Source organism: Denticeps clupeoides, unplaced genomic scaffold, assembly GCF_900700375.1.
Source record: "Denticeps clupeoides unplaced genomic scaffold, fDenClu1.1, whole genome shotgun sequence".
Classification (NCBI taxonomy): Eukaryota; Metazoa; Chordata; class Actinopteri; order Clupeiformes; family Denticipitidae; genus Denticeps; species Denticeps clupeoides.
In genome coordinates, this window is record NW_021630117.1 from 43559 (window position 1) to 66502 (window position 22944).

The following is a 22944-nucleotide window of genomic DNA, read 5'->3' on the forward strand; positions in this document are numbered from 1 at the left end:
ATGCCACAAGCGGCAGAAAAGCGGCTGGTCCAGACGTCCGTGGCGTCGGGTGAGCGTGGACTTAACCCAGACCGCTTTTCTGCTCATTGGAGGAAATCTAAAGCCGCTTTCAGTTCCTAAACTCGCAGTAAGACGATAATGTTGTGTTGTCGCTCTCTGGACACTCAGAGACCGTTAGATCAGCTGGTCCTCCATTCCCGCTCCGAAGTGGCGGAAAAGAACGCTCGCCCGCTTTGAATCTATTCGCATTCGGACACAGGATGGTGTGGGCAGTGGTGGCCTGGTGGGTAAGGAAACACGCATTTCAACAAGTTCACACACCCAGGGGTTCCTACAGCGAATCAAAGCTTTCCGCTTGTTCAGATGCGGTTTTTGTTTTCAGTGAGAGGGTACAATAAACGGAACAGACACGCACACTGCTGAGCCAAGGTCTTTATTTAGTGATTTAAAAAAACAAAGCTAGGGTTTTTTTTTTTTTTTTTGTCTTTTGTAATATTTTTTTTCTAAAAATTGTACAATACTTAGGACTTTCAGGACAAACTGTTTAAAACAGCAGTTGTATCTTTGTGCCAAACATGGGACTTTTTGGCTTTAAATCGCCAACGCATAATTCAGACCAACGCTGCTTGATGGTTTAGTTGGTGGATAGCCATTCACTACAACACTAACTGTTTATGCAACAGTTTGAGAATATAATAATAATAATAATAAATCACAAAACAACAAAAGATCCTCATCATTTGCTGTCATAAAACTAATACACAGTGCAAGCAGGGTCCCTATCATTGGAAAGTTAATGCATGTGCTCTCACACACACACACACACACACACACACACTCGGTGTGCAGACTGTGCAGAAGTGGACAGACATCAGAGCAGAGAGATCCGTTTCGATGGTGAAATATTCACAGTAATTCACTACAATATAATACGTGTCAGAATGGGCAGAATGGAGTCCTCACCTCCACATGATTCTGGCTGTCCTGTTAAGGTCTGAGAGGGACACTGTGTCAACGTGTCACCCAACCCATACTGACGGTCACCGTGGGGTCTGACCGGAGGAATGTGTATGAGACCTGGTCTGAGGAAATGCAACACGAAAACAAAATGTCTTTCCAGGGTTTCACTGGTGCTGCCTCGCTGGAGTCTCTCAAGTGTCTGAGTCTGGCCTGGGGTCCGGCAGCGGGTCGTCTTTTGGGATGGAACAGTTGGGTGTGGGAGGGTCAGTGGGGTGGGCGGGTCCGGTCTCTGACTCCATTACTGACGTACTGCAGCTGACGCAGCCCTGGAAAAAAAAAAACTGGAATTATTACAAACTTTATATCACTTATCATGTTCAATCAATTCATTTGTTTAATTTGTTTCAGTCTTTTCAGCTAAGCGGCCTACTGTCAGAGCAGATGCTCAAAAATTTAATCTCGATTTTTAAATATTCTGTGCATGTTTAAAATAGCATGATGTTTTATTCTACTGACGAATGTGAGTGCAGGAACCGACTTGTGTGTCTATCTCCTGAGGGACTGAGCGGTGGTGCATCCAGGTGTGAACATCCGCCAGTTCCTCCTTCTGCTCCCGCGTGAACCATGGCTGCAGCGGCTGCATCATTCGAAGCTTCTCGCGGTCTTCCTGCAGGACCTTCACCCGGTCTCTGTGGACGGTCAGGACAGTCAGCCAAACATCCACTGTGTATCGAGGCAAGAGAACAATTCTGCTGCTTTTATGTCCAGGAACTTGACCAGACGCTTCCTTTTACGAGTTTAAAGTTTACAGCGCCACCTACCTCTGGCGAGGTGAGTGAGTGCACACACACAACTACCCTGCAGAGAACTAGCCCTGTGGAGAGAGACGTTCCAGACAGGGAAGTTCCTCTCATGCGTGCAGAGCTTTGGTACCTGCTGTGTATCTGATAGGTCATCATCACCGGCTCGGGCGTGTGCTGGATCATGGTCCAGATGGAGTCCTCCACGCACTTGTCGAAGGCGCCGCGCTCTGCGGCCTCCTGCGTTTTGCGCGCCTTTCGCGACGTGTCCGACGAGTCGTTGCTGGCGAAGTATTTACTGCTGTTGCTGCTGCCTGCTGTTTTGTGTGTAGAGATTAGAAGAGAGCGTCAGCAAGGCAGTCCAAGTTGGGATGTAACATAATGAGGAAATGCTCGTAAAATACATCTTGACATTGCTCAAAATGCTCATGATGAAATGTGCATGACAGTCAGGAATATTTATATATATATATATATAAAAAAAAGAGAGAGAGAGAGACATTTATATGGATACACCTTAATAAAATGGGAATGGTTGGTGACATTGAAGTGGTCAGAAACTTGTAAATAACTCATGAAAGAATAAAGTTACATTAAAACCAAAATAAATTTGATGTGTCACATGACCCTCTTCCTATTGAAAAAACAAAAGTTGGATCCAAAATGGCCACTATGGTCACCACCCATCTTGAAAAGTTTGCCCCCTCACATATACTAATGTGCCCCAAACAGGACGTTAACGTCACCAACCATTCCCATTTTATTAAGGTGTATCCATATAAACGGCCCACCCTGTACACATACACACACACATATATACACACACACACACACACACACACACACACACACACACACACATATATATATATATAAATGAATATAATATAATGAATATAATATATATATATAAAAAATCTATTATATTATATTCATGTGGATGCTGATACGTAATTAAAAAAAATTGCAAAAGATGCATTCTTAATACAACCCGACATCAGGACCTGTACCTGTGTGGCTGGTGGTAGTGCCATTGGAACCTGATCCAGACCCAGAGCCCAACGACCCCCCAGATTCTCCGGAGCCACTGCCGGAGACATTAGAGCCGGTACCTGAACGAGCATCTTCGTGCAGCAGTAAGTCCAGCAGCTCGCTGGAGCTGGACTGAGCGTCCTGATTTCCAGAGTCGCAGGGAACGTCGTCCTGAGGGTCAGAGGCAAGTAAAAACTACAGGACAGCGGTAGCAGGCCTGGTATCAGGGTCCACGGACTGGAACTCACCCCTTTGGCACGCTGCTCGTGGAGGTTCTCAGGGTGGCCGGCGCTGGGCTGGAGATCAGCTGGTTTAGGCAGCTCCTCCTGCAGGAGGTTCAGCTGTAATGGCGAGCTGGACCGTGAGCTGGAAAAAAGGGCGGGGGGCTGCCCGTCGTCCACATCCTCCTCTAGCCAGGAGGGCGGCGCTGGCGAGCCTACGACCGGAGCAGCCACAGGACCCTGGGCAGCGAGGTTTGGTGGGAAAGCAGTGAAGCTACTCGGGGGCACCACAGGCACGTTGGAGGCTGGGCCGGGGGTAGCCACGCCCTGCGGGAACATGACACAGTTTGCTGGGTACGAGGGGAAGTTGGGCAGGATTACTGCCATGACCGGCGTCAGGTAGGGGCTCATTGCTGGTGTCTGCTGCTCCGGGTGGAGCATGGCAGGCATCCCACCCCCTTGTTCTTGCATCACTTGGCCCATCATAGTGAAGTAGGGCGGCATGATGACAGGGGCCACGGGGAAGGCCATGCTGGACGGCTGAGGCTGGGAGGTCTCAGACGAGGGCCAGGACGAATTAGGCGGCTGAGGCAGGCGTCGCGGCGAGCGGTAGTTCCCTGGTTGTGAGGCGTAGCTGTCGGAGGATCCCTGCGGTTTCGGCCGTTTATGTTTAGGCTTTCCGGATTTAGACCGGTTCCAGCCGCTGGCGTAGTCACCTGAACAACGGGGGAGAACGACGGTTTTCACAAGAACTAATACTAGTAACGTGCCGCCGTACGGTGCGGAAACTAATGAGTTCACCTCTGTGGAGCGAGTGCGCCATGCTCCCGTTGTCCTGCTGTAGGTAAGAGCTGTAGGGACTCTGCAGGATACGGTGCCGGAAACGGTCCACATATTCCTGCTCCTCCTTCTGTGTGTGTGCCGACAGGACCTCTTTGGTGAGTCCCACCATGCGAAACTCCTCCGGTGCAGCCGCAGAGCTGTTGGCGGGACGGGCAGCGGGGAGGGCCTGTTCCGCCGGTTCACTGCCCATCGGAGCATCTTCCAGCGCGGTTACTTCTGAAATGTCAACACCAGTTCTACAGTTTACATTTACGGCATTTGCCAGACGCCCTTATCCAGAGCGACTTACGACCAGTAGTTACAGGGACAGTCCCCCCCTGGAGACACTCACTGCTCTGGGACACGATGGTAGTAGGTGGGGTTTGAACCTGGGTCTTCTGGGTCATAGGCGAGTGTGTTACCTGCTAGGCTAGTAGCACCCTAACCTCCAACCTCAGCAGCTTTCATCTCACTCTCACAAAACACCACCACCACGATGAGCCTCTCAGCCACACTTTTTTTCTATTTACATTTTACATTTACACTTACAGCATTTACCAGACGCCCTTATCCAGAGCGACTTACAATCAGTAGTTACAGGGACAGTCCCCCCCTGGAGACACTCAGGGTTAAGTGTCTTGCTCAGGGACACAATGGTAGTAAGTGGGATTTGAACCCGGGTCTTCTGGTTCATAGGCGAGTGTGTTACCCACTAGGCTACTACCAGCCCTCTATTTGTGGTTATTATTCTTTATAACGGGGGCCCGATTTTAAGCAAAGACTGTATTCTTCTACGATACGGATCATGCTCTTACCTTTTATAAAATATGATGTTTGCCACAGATAAAAAACTGTGACATTCAGCTATTTGGGATTGAGACGTCCATAACTAGCTTCAAGGCGCTTGTACATTTCTGACCACAACCCATGCCGTTTTTTACCAGCGTACGGGTACTTTGACCTGCACTTAAATCTAATCCGAATTCTAATGAATACATGTTACGATGCTACACGCTGGGTATGCAACGGTGCATTTAAAAATGTTTCATTTCTCGTCACTTTTTGCTAGCCCTCCATTCTGGCCTCGTCACGTTTGCTGTCCACTTTAGGCAGCAGCAACAGCGGCGCTGTAATTCTGTAGATCACTACTTTTTAAAGCGAATTTTTATACCGCAACGTCACTACGGTCTAATCGATTATGCTCTGCACTGCATCGATGCGATATCATCGATTAAATTGAACACCCCTAGTTTCTAGTGTATGTAGGTGTACGAAGTCGTCCAGCTACACTAATCCACATATGTGTTTGATGAGTTGACATAGTCGCATCAGTTTAAACGGTTTAGTGTTTGTGGAATCGCTGCGACGTGCAACACTCACCAGACTCGGGCTGTGGGACATGGACAATGGTGCTGCTGTAGCTGCACTGGCTGGTGACAGACACAACGCTCATGGCCTTATCGGACAGGGCTCCCACCACCGCTGCGGTAGTGTGCACCTCGGTCACCGCGGAGCTTGCGGACACCTGGCTGTTCAGAGTAACGGCGCCCCCCAGTCTTACTGCTGATTCAGATGGGAGACGGGGGTCAGGAGGGATTCGGAACGCGCTGTGCGTTTAGTCACGTTGCTCACCATCAGGGTTGGCCACACTCTGCATGGGAGCAGCAGGCGTCTTGTCTTCCTCAGTTGTAGAGGACGAGGATGAGGTTGCTATGGAAAGCGACTCACTCTTCCTCTTCATAGCAGGCCCTGTGCAGCTCTCCAGGTATCTGAGACACATATGCAGGCACATGTTGGTTTGAGGTCATCCATTTAGTCTGGCCACACCCACATCCGGTGTGGAACAGATACAGACCTGATAATGCTGTCCACACAATTGATCTGCTGGTAGGAGGGAACGTGTGGCTGCTTGCGGGATTCCTCAAGAGACTGCTGCAGATGACCTCTGACCTCAGCGTTCTGGGTACCATTAGGGATGGGTGTTCTCCTCTCTAAGTCGGGAATAAAAAACCAACACCGCAGTGGAACAGAGCTTTTTTTACATTTACAGCATTTAGCAGACATCCAGAGCGACTTATAATCAGTAGTTAAAGGGACAGTCCCTCCCTGGAGACACTCAGGGTTAAGTGTCTTGCTCAGGGACACGATGGTAGTAAGTGGGATTTGAACCTGGGTCTTCTGGTTCATAGGCGAGTGTGTTACCCGCTAGGCTACTACCACCCTACATGAGCTCTAGAGCAGTGGTTCCCTACTCCTTTTTTCTTGTGGGTGTTGGGGTGCTAGCGGTATAGTTCCTTTAAAAAGCTCCAGAATGAACCACCGCTGCATGTTGCGTTGACTTGATTTACCTGAGCCGGCTTTGCTGAGTGGAATGAGTTTACTGCGTGAGTCCAGGTAGGCCTGCTGGCCCCAGCTCTTCACTTTAGTCACATCAGCACAGACCTGCTGGAGTGTCATCTGCACACACGCACACACACACATTATTCATAAAAACGTTTATACAATAGATATATGTGATGCATCTGCATTTAAAAGCACAGATGCAATGACAATGGGAACAGGTGCCCCACCGGCTCTCGATGACAGTCCTCCCACAAGTTGCCGTTGCTGTCACTTGAGGACGCCACGCTGATGTAGTGCTCATGGGAGCCATTGCTACCCAGGCTGCCGTAGCCACTGGAGCCGGTGTTATGTACGGGCTGCAGAGAGACCAGCAATTTCATTAGGATCGGAATTCAGCCAAGCCACGTGACACCTTCCCTCGAGCCCCTGATCTCCAGCAGACAGAGGTCAACATAACAGGTAGGATGGACAAAAGAAATCAGAACATCGGATAGGGCTGCACGATTTGGGGAAAAAGACATATTGCAATTATTGAGATCAATATTGCGATATGCGATATGATAAAGGGCACTTGCTTGTATATCAATGAAAAGTCGCAAATTACTAATGGTGAAATGTTTAATTTCAAAGTGAAACATACAAACTACTTATAACAACTTGAAATGCCCAGTGCTTTCAAAATACAATATTCTACTAAATTAAATAATTACGAAAAACTCTTTACATTACTGTCGAACAACAAACCCTGGTAAGGCTAAACAACTGTTTTGATTATATTTGGCCATTATAAAATCCCGTATTATAGTTCTTACGTAACCAAAACGTTGTTTAGAGGCTGACTTGAACACAGGGATGCATAGCTTCGCTAGCTTAGCTAAGGTTAAGATTTGTAAACTGAGGTGAATTTCTTTAGGAAACATTCAAAGTTTGAGAAAAGTTAACTAAACAGCTAAGAACAGTCTAAATAGTTAATACCTACGTTTAGCCAAAACGTTGTTTGGAGGCTGACTTGAACACAGGAATGCATAGCTTCGCTAGCTTAGCCTAGCTTAGCTAAGGTTAAGACTTATAAAACGGGATTTTATAATGGCCAAATATATTCAAAACAATTGTCCAGCCTTACCTATGAAATGTAATCCCCCGGGATCTGGTTTGGAGCGTACAGGCATTTTTATACACTTCTCTCCATAGACATGTATATGCTTCACGCCACAGCAGAGCCTGTCACAATATGGCGGCGACGTTGACGTACGTGTACTCATATGTCTATGTGAGTCACGAATCTGAGGTCTCCATTGAACCAAGTCATGTGACCAAAAACGTCACATTTAAATTGCAGCTTTTTGCGTTCATGTAATCGCACAGACTGACATCGCAATTACGATTGCGATTAGATTAATCGTGAAGCACTAACATCGGATGTCATTTTTTAAAACGTATACCTCTTCCACTCCTATGACCAGGGTTGGAAACATGGGTTAATCCCTGGCCAGTTCAGGTAGGACCTGGGTAACAACCCAGAAATGAGCTGCAGCAGCAGCAGGTCTTCACGCATGGCACAACACCACTTAAACAAGTTTCAGTGTTATACTCTACGGTCTCGCTTTAGGTCAGTGGCTGCACAGATGAAATGTAGATGGGTTTTTACAGACCACCTGGGTCCACGTGCGTCCCGGGGACTCACCTGCAGGAAGAGCTTGTAGATCATAGCCTGAAGCTCCCTGATTTCCTCATACATGACCGGCACATCTTCTTTGCTCCGTGCAGAGAACACGTCCTCATTCAGGGGTCCACTGTGTGAGACAGAGTGTCAACCAGGCCAGCAGTACATATGCCTTGAGAAGGAAGAGATCTGAAATTATGAAGGCATGTGCTCGTACGTGCGGACTTTATGCCTCCCGATGATGAATGCCACTTTGCGACTCCATGGGTTGATGAAGCTGGACCAGCTGGTGTCCAAGGTCACATAGTCTCCATTCTGGCAATGAAAGCGGATGGGCGAGTGCTCAAATGGAGGTTGTCCCGCATACTTCAGAACTGAGAATAAAAGAGGGAAAGATGTGATGATGATGATTGTGATGAGAACTCTATTGCAGTTGCAATACAACACGTCACAAGTACCAGTGAAAACCTGGCCATCAACCCGACCGTACATACACACAAACATGACATATGGGGGCTAGGAAGATGGGGGATATGAAAAAAACTAAGAAAATGGAATGACATGGGGAGAGAATAAAAAACAAAAACAGCCCCTAGACTTTTAAGCAATGCAATTATATTTAACTCTGTTAACCTGGTAGGACAGACATCCATTCCAGACACGGAAGACGCTCAGATTTTTTCTATGTTTCTCGACACACATCCTGTCTTTCCACTTCAATATAAAGAAAGTGTGTCCAAAGATCGGTTGGTCATCCCAGTCATCTGCTAAACCATCTAAGTAATGAAATCGAATTCTCCTGTTTGAACGGAAAGGGAGATAAAGGAAACAGAAACAGCGATATAATAACTCGATTTTGCCAACGAAAATGAAGACATTTTAGTCTAGTTTTTATTTTGTAAACAATGTTGAGTCTGTTTTTTATTCGTCAGATTTTGGTTAGTTATGTTGTCCCACGACCAGAATTGACGTCTCATCTTAATCGCGTCAAGAAAACGCTACTCTTATGTGAGGTGAGACTGATGAATGTAGGGTCAAACGTACTCTTGCGGTGCATGGCCAGCATGTTCGTTCGATCCTCTGGGTGCAGACAGGTCAACAAAGATGTTCCAATTAGGTCCTGAGGGAGGTATCCCAGCAAAGGCACAGCGCTACAAACATGCAACACACACACACACACATATTTACACAGTGTGCGTCCGCATCAGAAGAGCCATTTATGGCCTTAACGAATCATTTAGCCTGAAATACAAAAGGGTGAAGAGAATTTGCTGACCGGTCATCCACCTCCAAAAAGACACAGCCTGGGGAATGTGTAGTGGTAAAGATGCGCTTGTCCATTGGAATACGAGGGGCTGGATTGGAAAGAAACAAGGGGGGGGGAAATGCGGTTATAGCACAACTGAAAGCCTGTCTTAGCACTTTTACAAGGCACGGCGGCCATCGTTCTCTTCTGTTTGGGCTGACTTTGTGTGGAGGCGTCTAATCACGCTGAGAAATGTCTGAAGTTCTGGTGGTCCCATATTTTATTTGCTTCATATGGCTCTGCTGATCTGCATGCACTTAATTACATGGCCTCTACATTAGAACTGTCTCAAGCAGACAGTGGGATCTGACCAGGTTGGGTTGCTGCCACCCAACCACCCAGATCAGTAACTGTAAGATAAAAAAACATGTAGAGCCACCAGGGACACAATTTAATTTAATTTAATTTCATGTCTCATAATTTGGCAACAGAGAGCTGCAGTGCACTAAACATCAGTTATTAGACACTCCACACTAAAACTGACGTACAGTTGACAGGTCACTGGAGTTTACATCTAAACCATCAGCACAGGGGAGCCATGCGACTTCGTACCCTCATATCCTGAGATGATGCGCTCAGCCAGCGCCAGGCAACATGGCTGCTCCTCATCCCCGGCCGCTCCCTGCACCTTCAGCAGGTATGGCGTGATCCGGAATGGGTTGTATCTCATCTCCCCTTCACGATCTTTACCACCCCTGTAACCACACGCAGAAAAAAAATGTAATAAAATGCAGAAAAACATTTTCTGTAAATTCCTGTTAACTTCGGAGGTTTAATTTTGGTGTAAATATAATTCATATTATCTGAACATGACAAATAACCGAAGGGAAAAGCAGATCTGTAACATTAAATATACACAACACTATTTAAACTGCTTGGACTGTATTTTTGCTTCAGTGCACTAAAAAATATACAGAAAACTGTAGAGCAGGTTACTCTGGGTTGGAACACGTGGAACACTGCAGCTGATACTCATACATATGAAATGCTGTCCTTGGCTTGATATCACCTATTGATTAATATGGAATCAACAGTGGAGGAGAAAGACGTGAATAACCTGATTCTGCAGAAGAAGGATTTGACCTGGGCGCATTCAAACAGGACTGTAGCTGCAAAATAAACAGGTAAGTACATTTAAAACGGTTTTACTGAACAGCTGAAAATTGATCAGTCACAGAAATAAAACCCCCGGAACACGGAGTGGTCCTGTGCTTTCATTAAATGTCATTACTTTATGTCTAACTTGCAACCCCGCCGCTGGGGACGCAGGTGACAGTGTGTATCCGGGTAAATGGGGAGGGTTACGTCACGAAGGGCAACTTTTTCCCAATTCAATTATTATGAACAATCAGACCAATTGATTCGCTGGAGGAAGACAATGGCGTTCTGATTAACTTGCACCTCGCTTCACCTCACTCCTAGATTTCTACGTTTCTGCGACGCTGTTTGCGAATGCCATCTCACCGTGGTCGGTGCCCACGTTCCAGGGTGGGAGGTGTGGTTGGGCAGTATAGGAGTAGAAGACGTTGACGTCTTGGTGGAAAAGCATCTCCACGAACCGGGCCGAGTCAAGAAACTTGCGCTTGCAATTTAGGATGCTGTGGGCCTGTTCTGACGCATACACCACACGTCCGGTGGCAAGAGAGAATACCACCACAAAGGTGTCCTGCCGGAAAAAAAGAACGGAACAGAGAGACCCTGCAAACTCAGACCCCATTTCAAGCAACTCAAAACTGTGTTAGTGTGTGTTTAGAGTTCAGGACCGTTTGAGGTGATTAGAATATTGCTCACAGTAGAATATCTACTCACAGTTCAATTCAAATTAAGATAAGATAAGATCAACCCTTATTAGTCCCACAAGTGGGATATTGCAGTAGTCAAGTATTGCAGAGTAAAAAATGCCGGACAAAAATGGTCAAAACCTGCACAAAGCGGTAGTGCATGGTGTCGGATTCAAGTAACTGGATATTAAAACTACAAGGTAAAGAGAATAAAATAGGAAAAATAAGAAAGAAGCTCAGAAATGAATAATAAATAACAGGCTGCCACCTGCTGGGGGTGCCGGAAGTCCACTTGAGTAAGTGGACTTCTACAAACTGACAGTTTTACAGTGTTTCCGGAGGAGCTAATAAAGATGCCGAGCAGTAAACGGTGGCTGGTCTTTCTAAATCAGCTCGGCGAGTTTCTACCGTGTTTTTGAGGGTGTGTTCCGATGTAATGCCCTCCAGTTCCTCCAGGGTGCAGACGGTGGCGTCGCTTCGCTCCTCTACCCCGTTGCACATCAGTAGCTTGTAGTACTCGCTGTTTGCTGCAGGGGCAGCAAAGAGGCAACAATGAGGCCTAAGCTCAGAGCAGCAGGCAGTCCTGTAGGGACTGGATCAGCTTGACCGTGACCCAACACCCTGATTCAATGGTTCTGGCACCAGGCGCAATGCTGACTGGGTAGTGATGCATAATAGTCATTCCAGGTCTGACAGCTTGTGTCTGTTTTCTGTCTCAAATAGGACAATCTGAATCAGGCCCCGATGTGATGGTTTGTGTGTTGTGTGTATTTGTTATAATGACGATGCCATTAGCTCGCCAACGGATACCTGCACTCTATTGTAACAGATACAGGACAAAATATGTGCATTGATCCGTATTTCACTATAAAATAATTACAGAAATATGGGTTCAAATGGGTTCCTGCAGATTTTTCGTGGTTTGTAGCCCAGATTACATACTTTTAATTGCGCAGTCTGAAAAATGAATCAATTCGTACGGAAACACACGCTTTGCTGTGTATTTTGAATCCTCACTTCCGACCACAAGTGTAAAAGCAGCTCTTACCCTGTACTTGTTTGACGCAGTTGAGGGCGTAGTTGAGGGCGGCGACGGTGCTGGCTTTACTACGGCTCCTCTTCTCGGACGGGAGCCTCTTCTTCATCTCCTGCACCGTCTGCATCATCTCCCGGTGAGTCTGATCACGCCAAGAGTCTGTTGGCTCACTGGACACACGTGACAGAAGAGTAGCAAAGAAAAGGAATTCAGAAATATGGAACAGCTAGAGGTCAAACAAGCAAAACCGCCAATTAAAACAGTTGTTCGACTGACACCAAACGTATGGGCTATGGGTGCGGTATGAAGAGGGCAGTAGTGGCCAAGCGGGTAACACACTCGCCTGTGAACCAGAAGACCCAGGTTCAACCCCACTTACTACCATCGTGTCCCTGAGCAAGGCACTTAACCCTGAGTGTCTCCAGGGGGGGACTGTCCCTGCAACTACTGACTGTAAGTCGCTCTGGATGAGGACGTCGGGCAGCTTTTCCCTCTGAAGCAGTAGATCTAGCGCACAAAATTAGCAAGGAAGCAGGGAATTGTGTGCATCACTGAAGCAGTGCGGTTAAAATTCAGCAAATGAGGGTTCAAATGGTTAAATACAGAGGACACATATCACGTGCGGGAAATGAGCGGCCTGCGTAAATAGTCGAATGTTGTGATGTGTGTTACATGGACATTTAACACAGTTTTAATAGGCGGTTAGGTGCCGTCTCTGTTGCACGGTGCTGGAGAATAAGAGCAGCTACGTTCAAAATGCTGACTCCGCCTACCCTGTTAAAAATAAAAAGCTCTTATTCCAACCAGAATCTTCCCAGTTTGGTGAAAGCTAGCTACATGATTTAAATTTGCATATCCAGACAGCTCGGCCAGAACGAGTCATTTATGCCCGTTAACATAATTTATTAATCGTCAAACTGGAGTTTGGTGTTCCACAAGGTTCCTTATATGTTACTTGTAGGTCACATCATTCGTAAACATGGTATTCATTTTCACTGATATACCAACGACACACAGTTGTACATCAGCAATGCCAGACGAGAACAGAGAATTGTCTGAAGGACACTAGACAGTAGATGCTCACCAACTTTCTTCTGTTAAACCCTGACAAGACAGACGTTCTCGTACTCATGCAGCCAGACGTAAGCTGGCTGACTTCATCATAACTCTGGATAGCTGTTCTTTCTCACCAAGTACAGAAGTAAAGGATCTAGGTGATTTCTAGATAAGAAATATGATAGCACGATGCAGAAAAGTTGGTCCATGCATTTATTACATCAAGGTTAGATTACTGCAACGCATTACTGTCTGGATGCTCTAGTAGGTGCATGAGTAAACTCCAGCTAGTACAGAATGCTGCAGCCAGAGTTCTAACTAGAACTAAGAAATTTGACCACATCACCCCAGTCTTACAATCACTGCACTGGCTACCCATCAAATGAAGGATTTAGTAAATCCTACTTTTGACGTATAAAGCTCTTAAATGGTCTCGCCCCACAGTACCTGAGTGAACGCTTAGTAATTTACGATCTGCAATGCCCCCTGCGTTCGAAGGGAGCGGGGTCACTACTGGTACCCAAAGTACAGAAGGTCACAGCAGATCCTTGTGTGATAGAGCTGAATCAAGCGTCCAGAGTCCAATAAAGAAACCAGCAGAGGGATCCAGGTCCCTGGCAATAAGCTGCTGCTGACGAGACAACTCAGCATGACATCACAGCCACCACCACCGGAACAACTAAAGCTTCTGGGATCTTCAAATGGACCAGTATCATTATAATGGACTTGCAATGTACACCATGACACTGGATTAAATCCTACTCTGGACGGTCCAGTACCTCCAAACATGGACAGATGCTCTTTACTTTGGACTTTTCCACCACTACAACTGTAGGACTTTTCTGTTCTTGGACAAATCATCCCCAACCCTGCACTGACACCACTTGCAGGCTCACTCTACCCTGGAAGGGGGTCCCTCTCTGTATCACTCCTTCCCAACATTTCTTCCTTTCTTTTTTCTCTCTCCTAGAGTTTTTTTTTGTGTGGAGTTTTTCCTTGTGTGCAGAAGGGTCAAGTGTGTGGGGGGGGGGGGGGGGGGGGGGGGGGGGGGGGGGGGGGGGGGGGGGGGGGGCTCAACTGTAGGGCCTGTCAAAGCCCATTGAGACATACTGTATGTGATTTTGGGCTAAATAAGAAATAAATATGGTTGACTTTTCCCAAACTTTATATTTTTATTTCCAATTCCCCAAATTCTCTTCTCAAATACCATGACTTTCCTAGGTTAAAGTACAGGAAGTGCTTCTAGAACCTTCTTTGTGACTGTGCGTGTACCGCATCTTACAAGAGTACTTACAACAGTCATGTATTTTCAGTAATATTTGCACTATTTTACTTTGCACATTTATTATTCATTCAGCCTGTCTCACTGTTGTTTGCACTTTATGTAGCCCAGTGTCTCACACATGCACTTTACGTCCCTTTATGTCACTTTGTTCAATATGTTACAGTCCTGTCCAACATGTACGCTGTGAAGTCACCTGCTCTCTGTATGACGGGAGCTGCTGTGCAGGCTGCTGGAACTTGGGGCTCCGGCTGACTTGGAGCTGCAAATGGAGAAAACGTGAATTTATTAACGCATTCGATTAAATTACCACGTGTGATTTTAACTTTAATTAGACAGATTTCCTAATCTAATTATAAGAATCTGATTATACGAATTAATCTTATAATCGATGCATCGCGAAGCAGACGTGGACGATTTTGCATCGACGCAGCACGTAATCGATGGTGTCATATTGACGTGATTTTCTGGTTAAGAACTAGTGTGCGCGCCACAGTTGGAATTGGTTGAAGGTCACGCTGCACGCCGTGACGTATTTCTGCTCGACCAATAGAGTCAATGCGGGCTAGTGTTCGGTCTGCCCCTTCAAAACGTGGGAATAGAGAAAAGCGTTGAGCACCAATTGCTGTTTTTTTTCCGTGGACTGAACGGAGACAGATTTTCCGCGGGTGAGCGAGACCTGAACTCGTAGAAAGTGTATGGGATGCATCGCGACGAATCGATAATCGAGGCACTGATAATCGTAATGAAAATCGATTACGTGACACCAGTGCGGGGCCGTATGAAATCAGTTTTATTTTTTCCTAAATTCCATTTTATTTCTTCTGAATTCCATCTTTCCCATTAAACACATTCATTCTCCTAAAAACTGTGATTATGGAGTGGGTGGGGAAAAAATAACCTGCAATATGACGAATCACATTTAATCACCGTTCAACAACGTGCTTGGGCATTTACTTTTTCCTTTTGGAAACCATTTACATGTAAATAATATGTGCAGTAAACTAAAAGTGACCTCTACTTAAAAAACGTACCAAATAAATACGAGTTATGATCTTACAAAAGAGTTATTCTTCTGATTCATAAAAAAATGGTTTGGCATGGAACCAATCAGGCAAGTGGTCCAGAATTGGCACGGACCGCCTCTTCGCCATCGCTTTTCAGGTTCACACCTCTATGATTTAACAATGATAACGAAAGCTGGGTGCCCACCTTTGGCTGTTTGGTGCTGTGATGCTGCTTGGACTTTGACTGGCTGAGGAGGTGTGGCTGTTTGAAGATGCTCCGCCTCCTTTCCTTCTCGTCCCTCCCCCACTGGCTTCATTTCCGCTGCTGGAGTCATGGCTGCTGTTCATCTCCACATCATCCGCCGATGAGCCATCCTGTTGGCGCCTGGGCCGTTCCTCCCCCTCCTCATCCTCCCCTGATCCCATCCCGCTGGCGCCGCTGCTCGGATGCTCCGGCTCAGCTGCTGCTCTCACCTCCTGTCGGACCGCGGTGTCTGGATCCTGGCCGTGCTCCCCCTCGGTATCCAGGCAACCATCCTGTCCTCCACTCATCTCCGCCCTGGTCCTAACTGCACCGCCTTGCTGTCTTCTGATGGGTTTGTGCTCCTGCTTAACAGTAGTCATGTACGGATGGACCCATCTCAGCTGCTCGGGTACACTGGGGCTTCAGAATCACAAGCAGAAAAACTTTATTAATCCTGAACAAAATTGCTTATGCTACAACTGCAGAGAGGCAGACATACATTTAGTTTACATTTACAGTATTTACCAGACGCCCCAATCCAGAGCGCTTTACAGTCAGTAGTTTCAGGGACAGTCCACCCCTGGAGACACTCAGGGTTAAGTGTCTTGCTCAGGGACACCATGGTAGTAAGGGGTGTTTGAACCTGGGTCTTCTGTGTGTTACCCACTAGACCACTACCACCCTATTTATTTAGTTATTATTTATTATTATTTATTAATGAGTGTAAACTGAAATAAGAATAAAACAAGCACTAAACAATAAGCATGCAATTCAATTCAATTCAATTCACCAGTTCCCTGATTACGGCAGCACCGCAAATACAAGACAATCATTCCGAGCTGAATGAATTATGCTGATACAACCGGCTAATTAACTGGCTAAAGACTGCATGTCAAGTCAGCTGAAGTCTCCTTTCATGTTACCAGGGAAATGTAGGTGTGTGACAGCTGTCAATCACGGCCACAGGCTCCTCCCCTTTATGAACTTGTTTGTTTTTGTTCATTTCTCAACGAAAACATAAAATCTCGTAGGAAAAAGTTGGCAGGCCCTTTCACAACAATTTGTTCTAAAAATATAAATCTTTAAAAACGGCATGAAGCAACCGCGCATCCCTACTGAAGCGAGACCGAGCCGCCGGACTCCGAATGCTGCCGACACGATACCAGAACACAGTGTGTACATGCCAGAGTGATCGAAGTCGTCTCCTGACAGACATCGGGTCTTCGGTGAACATTGTCTCTAGGCTGAAAGACAATAACTTTGGTGACGCATGAGATAAAGTATGGATTTAGAACTGGTTCCCTCGCAAATTCACTACAGTTGTAGGTCGCTGTGGTGGGAGGAGCTTCATGCACTACGGCCCCGCCCACCGCTGGCTGATTGGATGCTGGAGATGTTTTAAGGTGACTGGGTTCAGAAGGCCTGCTAGAGACCTCGACCGTGTGGTTGTCTGTTTAACTGCATAGTGAATGTCTCCGTGGTCGCTTGTGTACAGCTTCACTGTACATAAATGCACTCTTGTGCCGTGTGTTAGATGAGGACGTGACAACATTTCATCATAAATGATGATGGGATCATTTAGAAGCTGGACAGCTGACCACCAGGGGCGCTATAAAGACTGGAACCACGACAAACGTTTTTACTAGGTTTTACTGGGTTACTAGGCTTCCATAAAAAGATCCAGATGATGCGTGGGTGCCTGTGACTGGACATGAAAGGTGCATGAAGAAGTTTTTGACTGATCCTAAATGAAAGGGCAGGGGACATTCTGTAGACACTTCGGCAGACATCCTGTTGCAGAGTTTCGCTGATAAACCGTACGGGAAAAGGGAGAGAGTTTGGAGGGAACCTTCTCACGTTTCGGGTGAAAGACCTAGACTGGACGTGGGGGACTCTGTGACTCCCACAAGGCCACGTGATCGGCGATTTCATTAAAACGGACCTGGTTTAAATATCCATCATCACGTTCGCCGATTAAGCTGAACTGAGTGGGGGTGGACAAGAAGAAAGCCTCCACCGGCGGCTAACCTGTTAGCATCGGCTCGGCCCTTCAGCTCCCGCTAAAACCAACAAGCCGAGATGAAGACATTTACATTTACGGCATTTACCAGACGCCCTTATCCAGAGCGACTTACAATCAGTAGTTACAGGGGACAGTCCCCCCCCGGAGCAATTTAGGGTTAAGTGTTAAGTGTCTTGCTCAGGGACACAATGGTAGTAATCAGGATTTGAACCCGGGTCTTCTGGTTCATAGGCGAGTGTGTTACCCACTAGGCTACTACCAACCCGTAGACCGACGAAACGTGTCTTACCTCCCAGACGCTTTATGAGCTCCGAGGAAGGAAGGTGTCGCGAACAAATGACTCCAGTGGCCGCTTCTCCACGATTTTCAACAGACTCCCGAACGCCTCAGTGTTCCCTCCATCGCGATCTACGACAGCGCGCCGAGCAGAAATTCATAGTTTCGTCTTTTTTTTTAATTTACCGGACACTCGTCTACGCCTCGACCATGAGCTCTACACATTACAGCAACGTGAGTTGGGATCCCAGAGCCCCGCCCACGATGCGCCCATTCGTTCGATGTGTGTAGCAGCGCCCCGCTTGATTGGCGGAGGCGCGGCTGTGGGCGTGGCCGCGTGGCCGTCACCGGCGGCCGGGCGCCTCACGTGTAACTCCATGTTACACAACGCAGGAAAACACGGCCGCCCGACACCTGGGCGGGGCCTGTCGGGTTTCCCGCTCCCTGATTGGCTGCTCACCTCCACTCCGCATGAACGGAAGTGCCCGGTGCGGGGTGGCGTGTGGCTGGAGATTAAAAAAAAACTAGTTCATGGGGTGAAAGGGGCTAAGACGGCCTCAGGAGGTAAATCTTTATACTCTTGTTAACAAAAATCTATTACGGGCACATCCCTAGAATACTAACGTAAAAGTGAATACTTCACTTTCTCCCCCCTGCTGTACTTTTTAGTGCAAGGTTGCATTTTAAAGGTCCCCTGACAGGACATGTATTTTTTTTCGGGCGTCTGTAGCTTTAAATGCTAATGAGGAGGAGAGAGGCGGGACGAGGAGGAGAGCGGCCTATAGAAGTTGAGCGGGTGTTGGCGAAAATGACGTCGTCAACACCATCCACCAACCACAATGATTGGCGAGGACAGGAAGTCGTGTTGCGTTCTTCCAGAAAAAATAAAATGAACCCGCTGGTTCTTCAGAGTCTCGCGTGACGTGTTCAATTTTACATCCAATCACCGAGCGACTGCGATGCTTCATGAAGGTCGGTGGAGATTTTTAGGGGAGGGGTGGGTATTCTTTGTGAGGAAAAACATGACAAATGGGAGGTAACCTTTCTCCTTATGACGTCACAAGGGGACAAATTCCAGATACGATTGTCTGAGCTATAGTGAAGTGATTGTCACTTGTGATACACAGCAGCACACCACACGGTGCACACAGTGAAATTTTTCCTCTGCATTTAACCATCACCCTGAGTGAGCAGTGGGCGGCCATGACAGGCAGTGTGTGGGGACGGTGCTTTGCTCAGTGGCACCTTGGTGGATTAGGATTCGAACCGGCAACCTTCTGATTACAGGGCCACTTCCTTAGCCGCTAGGCCACCACTGCCCCAGCTGCCGCTCTCTGAATGGTGAAGCAGAACGACCAAACAGTCTTTACACCTATCGCCATTTCTAGCCACTGCAGGACCGTAGACAGATTCTGGGAACTCGTATTAATTTTAAATCAACTCAGAAAGTCATATTTCCATGTCAGGGGACCTTTAAACAGGGCTTTACGTCTCTGTTAAACAGCAGCAGTTGGTTTCTACAACAACTGCATCTTCTAAATGCTGTAAATGTGAATAAAGATATAGGCTGGGCCACAACATTCACCAACATCTCTGTCCACTCCTTTCCTGGAGTCACGCTGGGGACTGTACCAGTCAGACATTTTCAGACATGCTATGCATTTGCTTAATGTGAAAGTAAAATAGCTAAATAGATAAAAGTAGAATATTAAAAAGTCTGAATGCGAGTGAAGGCTGTTGCGCTAAGAAAAACTTTTGGATCTTCTCCAGTTTGTGCTGTTCAATTGTCTACCATTTTCCAGACTTACATCACGTTGTATATGTGTAGCTCTTGACCAGGCCACTAGATGGCAGCAGTGGTGTCAGTAAAAGTTTATATACGCCGACACCCCGTTTAATGAAGTCTTTTTCATCTTTTCATTCTGCCATGTGCTGTTTAAATCATCGTTTCTTATGAAGTGGTTTTCTCTGCTGACCTCAGGTCTGCTCCAGCTCCAGAAGAACAAGGCTCCTCAGCCATCGCCGGGAGCAACCGCAGACTCCAACAAACACAAGCTCAGGTGGATGAGGTGAGCATCACCGGTCGTTCAGGGTCCTTCATCACACAGCACCTAGTCTGTGGCGTTCCACTCATCTACGGTATTTTTTGGGGAGACTGGCCCAGTTTTCTGATCCAGTATTGAGGTCAGTGACGTGAGTTGGCCGATATGGCCGAAAAATGGATTTATGATATGCTTTCCTGTATTGAATGATTTGATTATTTGTCCCATTTTGGAACCTGACAAGGCCAGAGCCCGTCAATCACAGCTTTTTAAAAGCCCGAACCAGTTTACAGCCCGACATTATGGTGGCGGCAGAGGCCAGTTAACCTGGCCGGACCAGCATGCTTTGCGCACTACAAGCGCTAGCCCGAGAGCAAATGGAAATGAGCGGGTCGGGTGTGAATATTTGAATGTTGCATGTTGACATGTGTGTTGCATGCAGGTTAAACACAGTTTAGTGTAGGTGGGCGTGTTGTACTGTTGACTCCGCCTACCAGCTTGTACATTAAAAAGCTCTTATTTTACCAAGCGTTTCTTCCTCCAGGTTTGGTGAAAGCTCGCCATGTTATTCAAATGTTACGTCAAGAGTCATTTAAAAAAAAACAAAAACCTCAAACCGTAATCGGCAGAGACTTGCGCCTGTTTCACCACAGCAGCGTCCATTTTCATCCTTTTTTTCATCGTTTTCAGCCATTTCGCTGCTTCAATATTCCAGCACCTCAGCAGCCGTGTGTCTACTTTTAAAATGGAATGTAAATACACACACAATCGTGAAAAATGCCTGAAGCTGATCACAGAGATGGTATATCGGGAACTCATGTATGGCGCCAGCAGCTTAAAATAGGCGTATTTTGCGAGAAATGATCGTACACAATTTGCATTCTGACGTTGCTCAGAAAATCTACTCCAGCAACACATATTACCATAGACTGTGCATGTTATGATGTATAGTGCAACTTTTACCTACAGAACGCGTTCTGGATTGCACTTGGCAAGGCAAGTGAAGCACTGCATTATGGGATGTGTAGATTGTGTTATATGTGCTTCATGTCGCTGGGCCATGATAATAAATAATGTGTTACGTCGTGTATTGATTTGGCTGTAAAGGTGCGAGACGACTGCATTAACAGGCCAAGTATGTCTGCACAGCCGGATGAAGAGAGATCTGTACCCCGTCGTGCTAATGAAGTAACTTAAAAATGAAGGGAAAGTAAATTGTATATTTTATGGGGGTTTTGCAAGTTGTACAGCGTATAGACAAATTGTTATACAAATACGATAATTATCATACACTTTCAACACTTTCAACGATACAAAAACAGAGTTCGAGCCCAAATTATTTTCTCTACATGATTCCACGTTTTTGATTTTTAATTTCCTGCTTGACACGACCGAATATTTGACTGTACGTCACCTCGCTTTCTGGGGCCAGTGGTGACCTAGCGGTTAAGGAAGCAGCTCCGTAATCTAAGGTTGCCGGTTCGAATCCTGAACCGCCAGGGTGCCACTGAGGTCCCCTTGATGAAGGTCCCGTCCCCACACACTGCTCCCGTCACCAAGGGTGATGGTTAAATACAGAGGACACATTTAGTCGTGTCACAGTGTGCTGTGCTGTAGTTGCCTGCATCTCTCTGTTGGACTGAAGGACCTTGTCCTCCTCCTCATCAGCAGCTGTTGTGAGCAGCTCATTGGCTGGGCCCTGTTATATAATGCCCGTCTCCATGGTTATGTAAGTCAAGCATGGGCTCCGCATGTGGCCCCTCCCACTGCGTCCGTCTCACAGCAGGGTGAGCTGTGGTGTTGGGTTCCACCTTTTGTTACATAATTAGGAAGGATTCCCCGTTTATACTAGAACGTCCGACAGATCAGCTGCTAAAAGCACTGATCCCAGAACAGCTGCAGGTTGGAGAATTGTCCTAGACCTTACAGATTCCGTGGACTTCTTCTGCTTAATGATATAGTCCTTCCAGACGCTGAATAGCAACATATACAAAACTGAATTATGGTGTAAATTACACCATCAGAATTGCCTGTCGTGTGTAGGTCTTGGAGAGCAGATTTCTCTGTATATGACAAACACGGAACTCATGTCATGAAGAGGCCTTCTGAGTCACGTGCCTTTCATCACCGCTGGTCAATATAATAAGTTATTGAAGGTTGTCGCGACTGCTTGAGTCCATCCCAGGACATGGTTTAGTCCATTCGCCTCCTCTGGTCAGGACTGGATCACCCCGGCTTGTTCATGTACAGTCCTCCGTAAAAAACACATGCCTATTTCCAGTCACCAGTCCTCAAAAAGTTCTGGAAATGACGCCCCCGGACGAGCACCACAAGAGGGTTCAATTCTTCTAAAACCCACAGAATGTGAAGGTCCGTTCTCTCTGTAGGCAACTACACGAGTGGAACGGGGGAGACACACTGACCTGCTCGACCTCATCTGTCCACAGGTGGTGCGCGTGAATGTGGGCAAGGTCCTGGAACGAGACCAGAAGCTTTCGGACCTGGAGGACCGGGCAGGGGATCTTCAGGCTGGAGCCTCCCAGTTTGAGACTGATGGCGTCTCTTTTACCCTGCATACTACAATTTATGTCTGCTTTTTCCACCAGATGGCACACACACTATCCATCCCTCTCCCCCCTCCAGCCAAAATATCAATGTTGATATTCTAAAAGAGAGTGTGTCAGCAGAATATATCGGTGATTTTGCATATCTTGAGATACGGACACGTCCACAAATTAGATAATAAACGCGAATGTGTAAAATCACAGAATGTGCATTTTCCATATCCTCCGTTCCATGTGTACTTTATATGCAAATGTTCAAATTACCTTGACATATTTTATTATAAAATGTATGAAACATACATCTACACAGAGATGCATGCACAGCTTTGTAATAAACGACACTTCATTTTTTAGCACAGACAGTGTTGGGAAGGTTACTTTTAAAATGTATTCCACTACAGATTACAGGATACATGCCCCAAAATGTAGTTTGTAACGTATTCCATTAAGTTACTCAATGTGAGTATTCTGAATACTTTGGATTAC

General features: G+C 46.6%; 1 protein-coding gene and 1 long non-coding RNA gene across 3 annotated transcripts; one reads left to right on the plus strand and one right to left on the minus strand.

Moving 5' to 3' along the window:
• Nucleotides 1-417: 417 nt before the first annotated feature.
• LOC114783792 (period circadian protein homolog 3-like) lies at nt 418-18108 on the minus strand. Of its 2 annotated transcripts, none has more exons than XM_028969294.1 (23): nt 17866-18108; nt 15515-15973; nt 14499-14564; nt 11977-12134; nt 11337-11455; nt 10612-10813; nt 10205-10256; nt 9700-9842; nt 9118-9196; nt 8886-8992; nt 8059-8215; nt 7863-7971; nt 6406-6534; nt 6184-6292; nt 5691-5826; nt 5468-5604; nt 5216-5395; nt 3815-4072; nt 3041-3729; nt 2771-2963; nt 1894-2077; nt 1499-1649; nt 418-1286 (listed from the first exon to the last, which is right to left on the minus strand). In XM_028969294.1, the coding sequence occupies exons 2-23, from the start codon at nt 15931-15933 to the stop codon at nt 1152-1154; spliced, it is 3912 nt and encodes a 1303-aa protein (XP_028825127.1). In that variant the 5' UTR covers nt 15934-15973; nt 17866-18108; the 3' UTR covers nt 418-1151. The 2 variants fall into 2 exon arrangements, with proteins under 2 accessions (XP_028825127.1, XP_028825126.1); XM_028969293.1 differs by having other exon boundaries at nt 5216-5398.
• A 220-nt stretch (nt 18109-18328) lies between these two features.
• On the plus strand, nt 18329-22675 carry LOC114783800 (uncharacterized). The gene is made up of 3 exons (XR_003748557.1): nt 18329-18416; nt 19834-19921; nt 22342-22675. It is a non-coding gene; the product is annotated as an uncharacterized LOC114783800 (long non-coding RNA).
• The last annotated feature ends 269 nt before the right edge of the window (nt 22676-22944 follow it).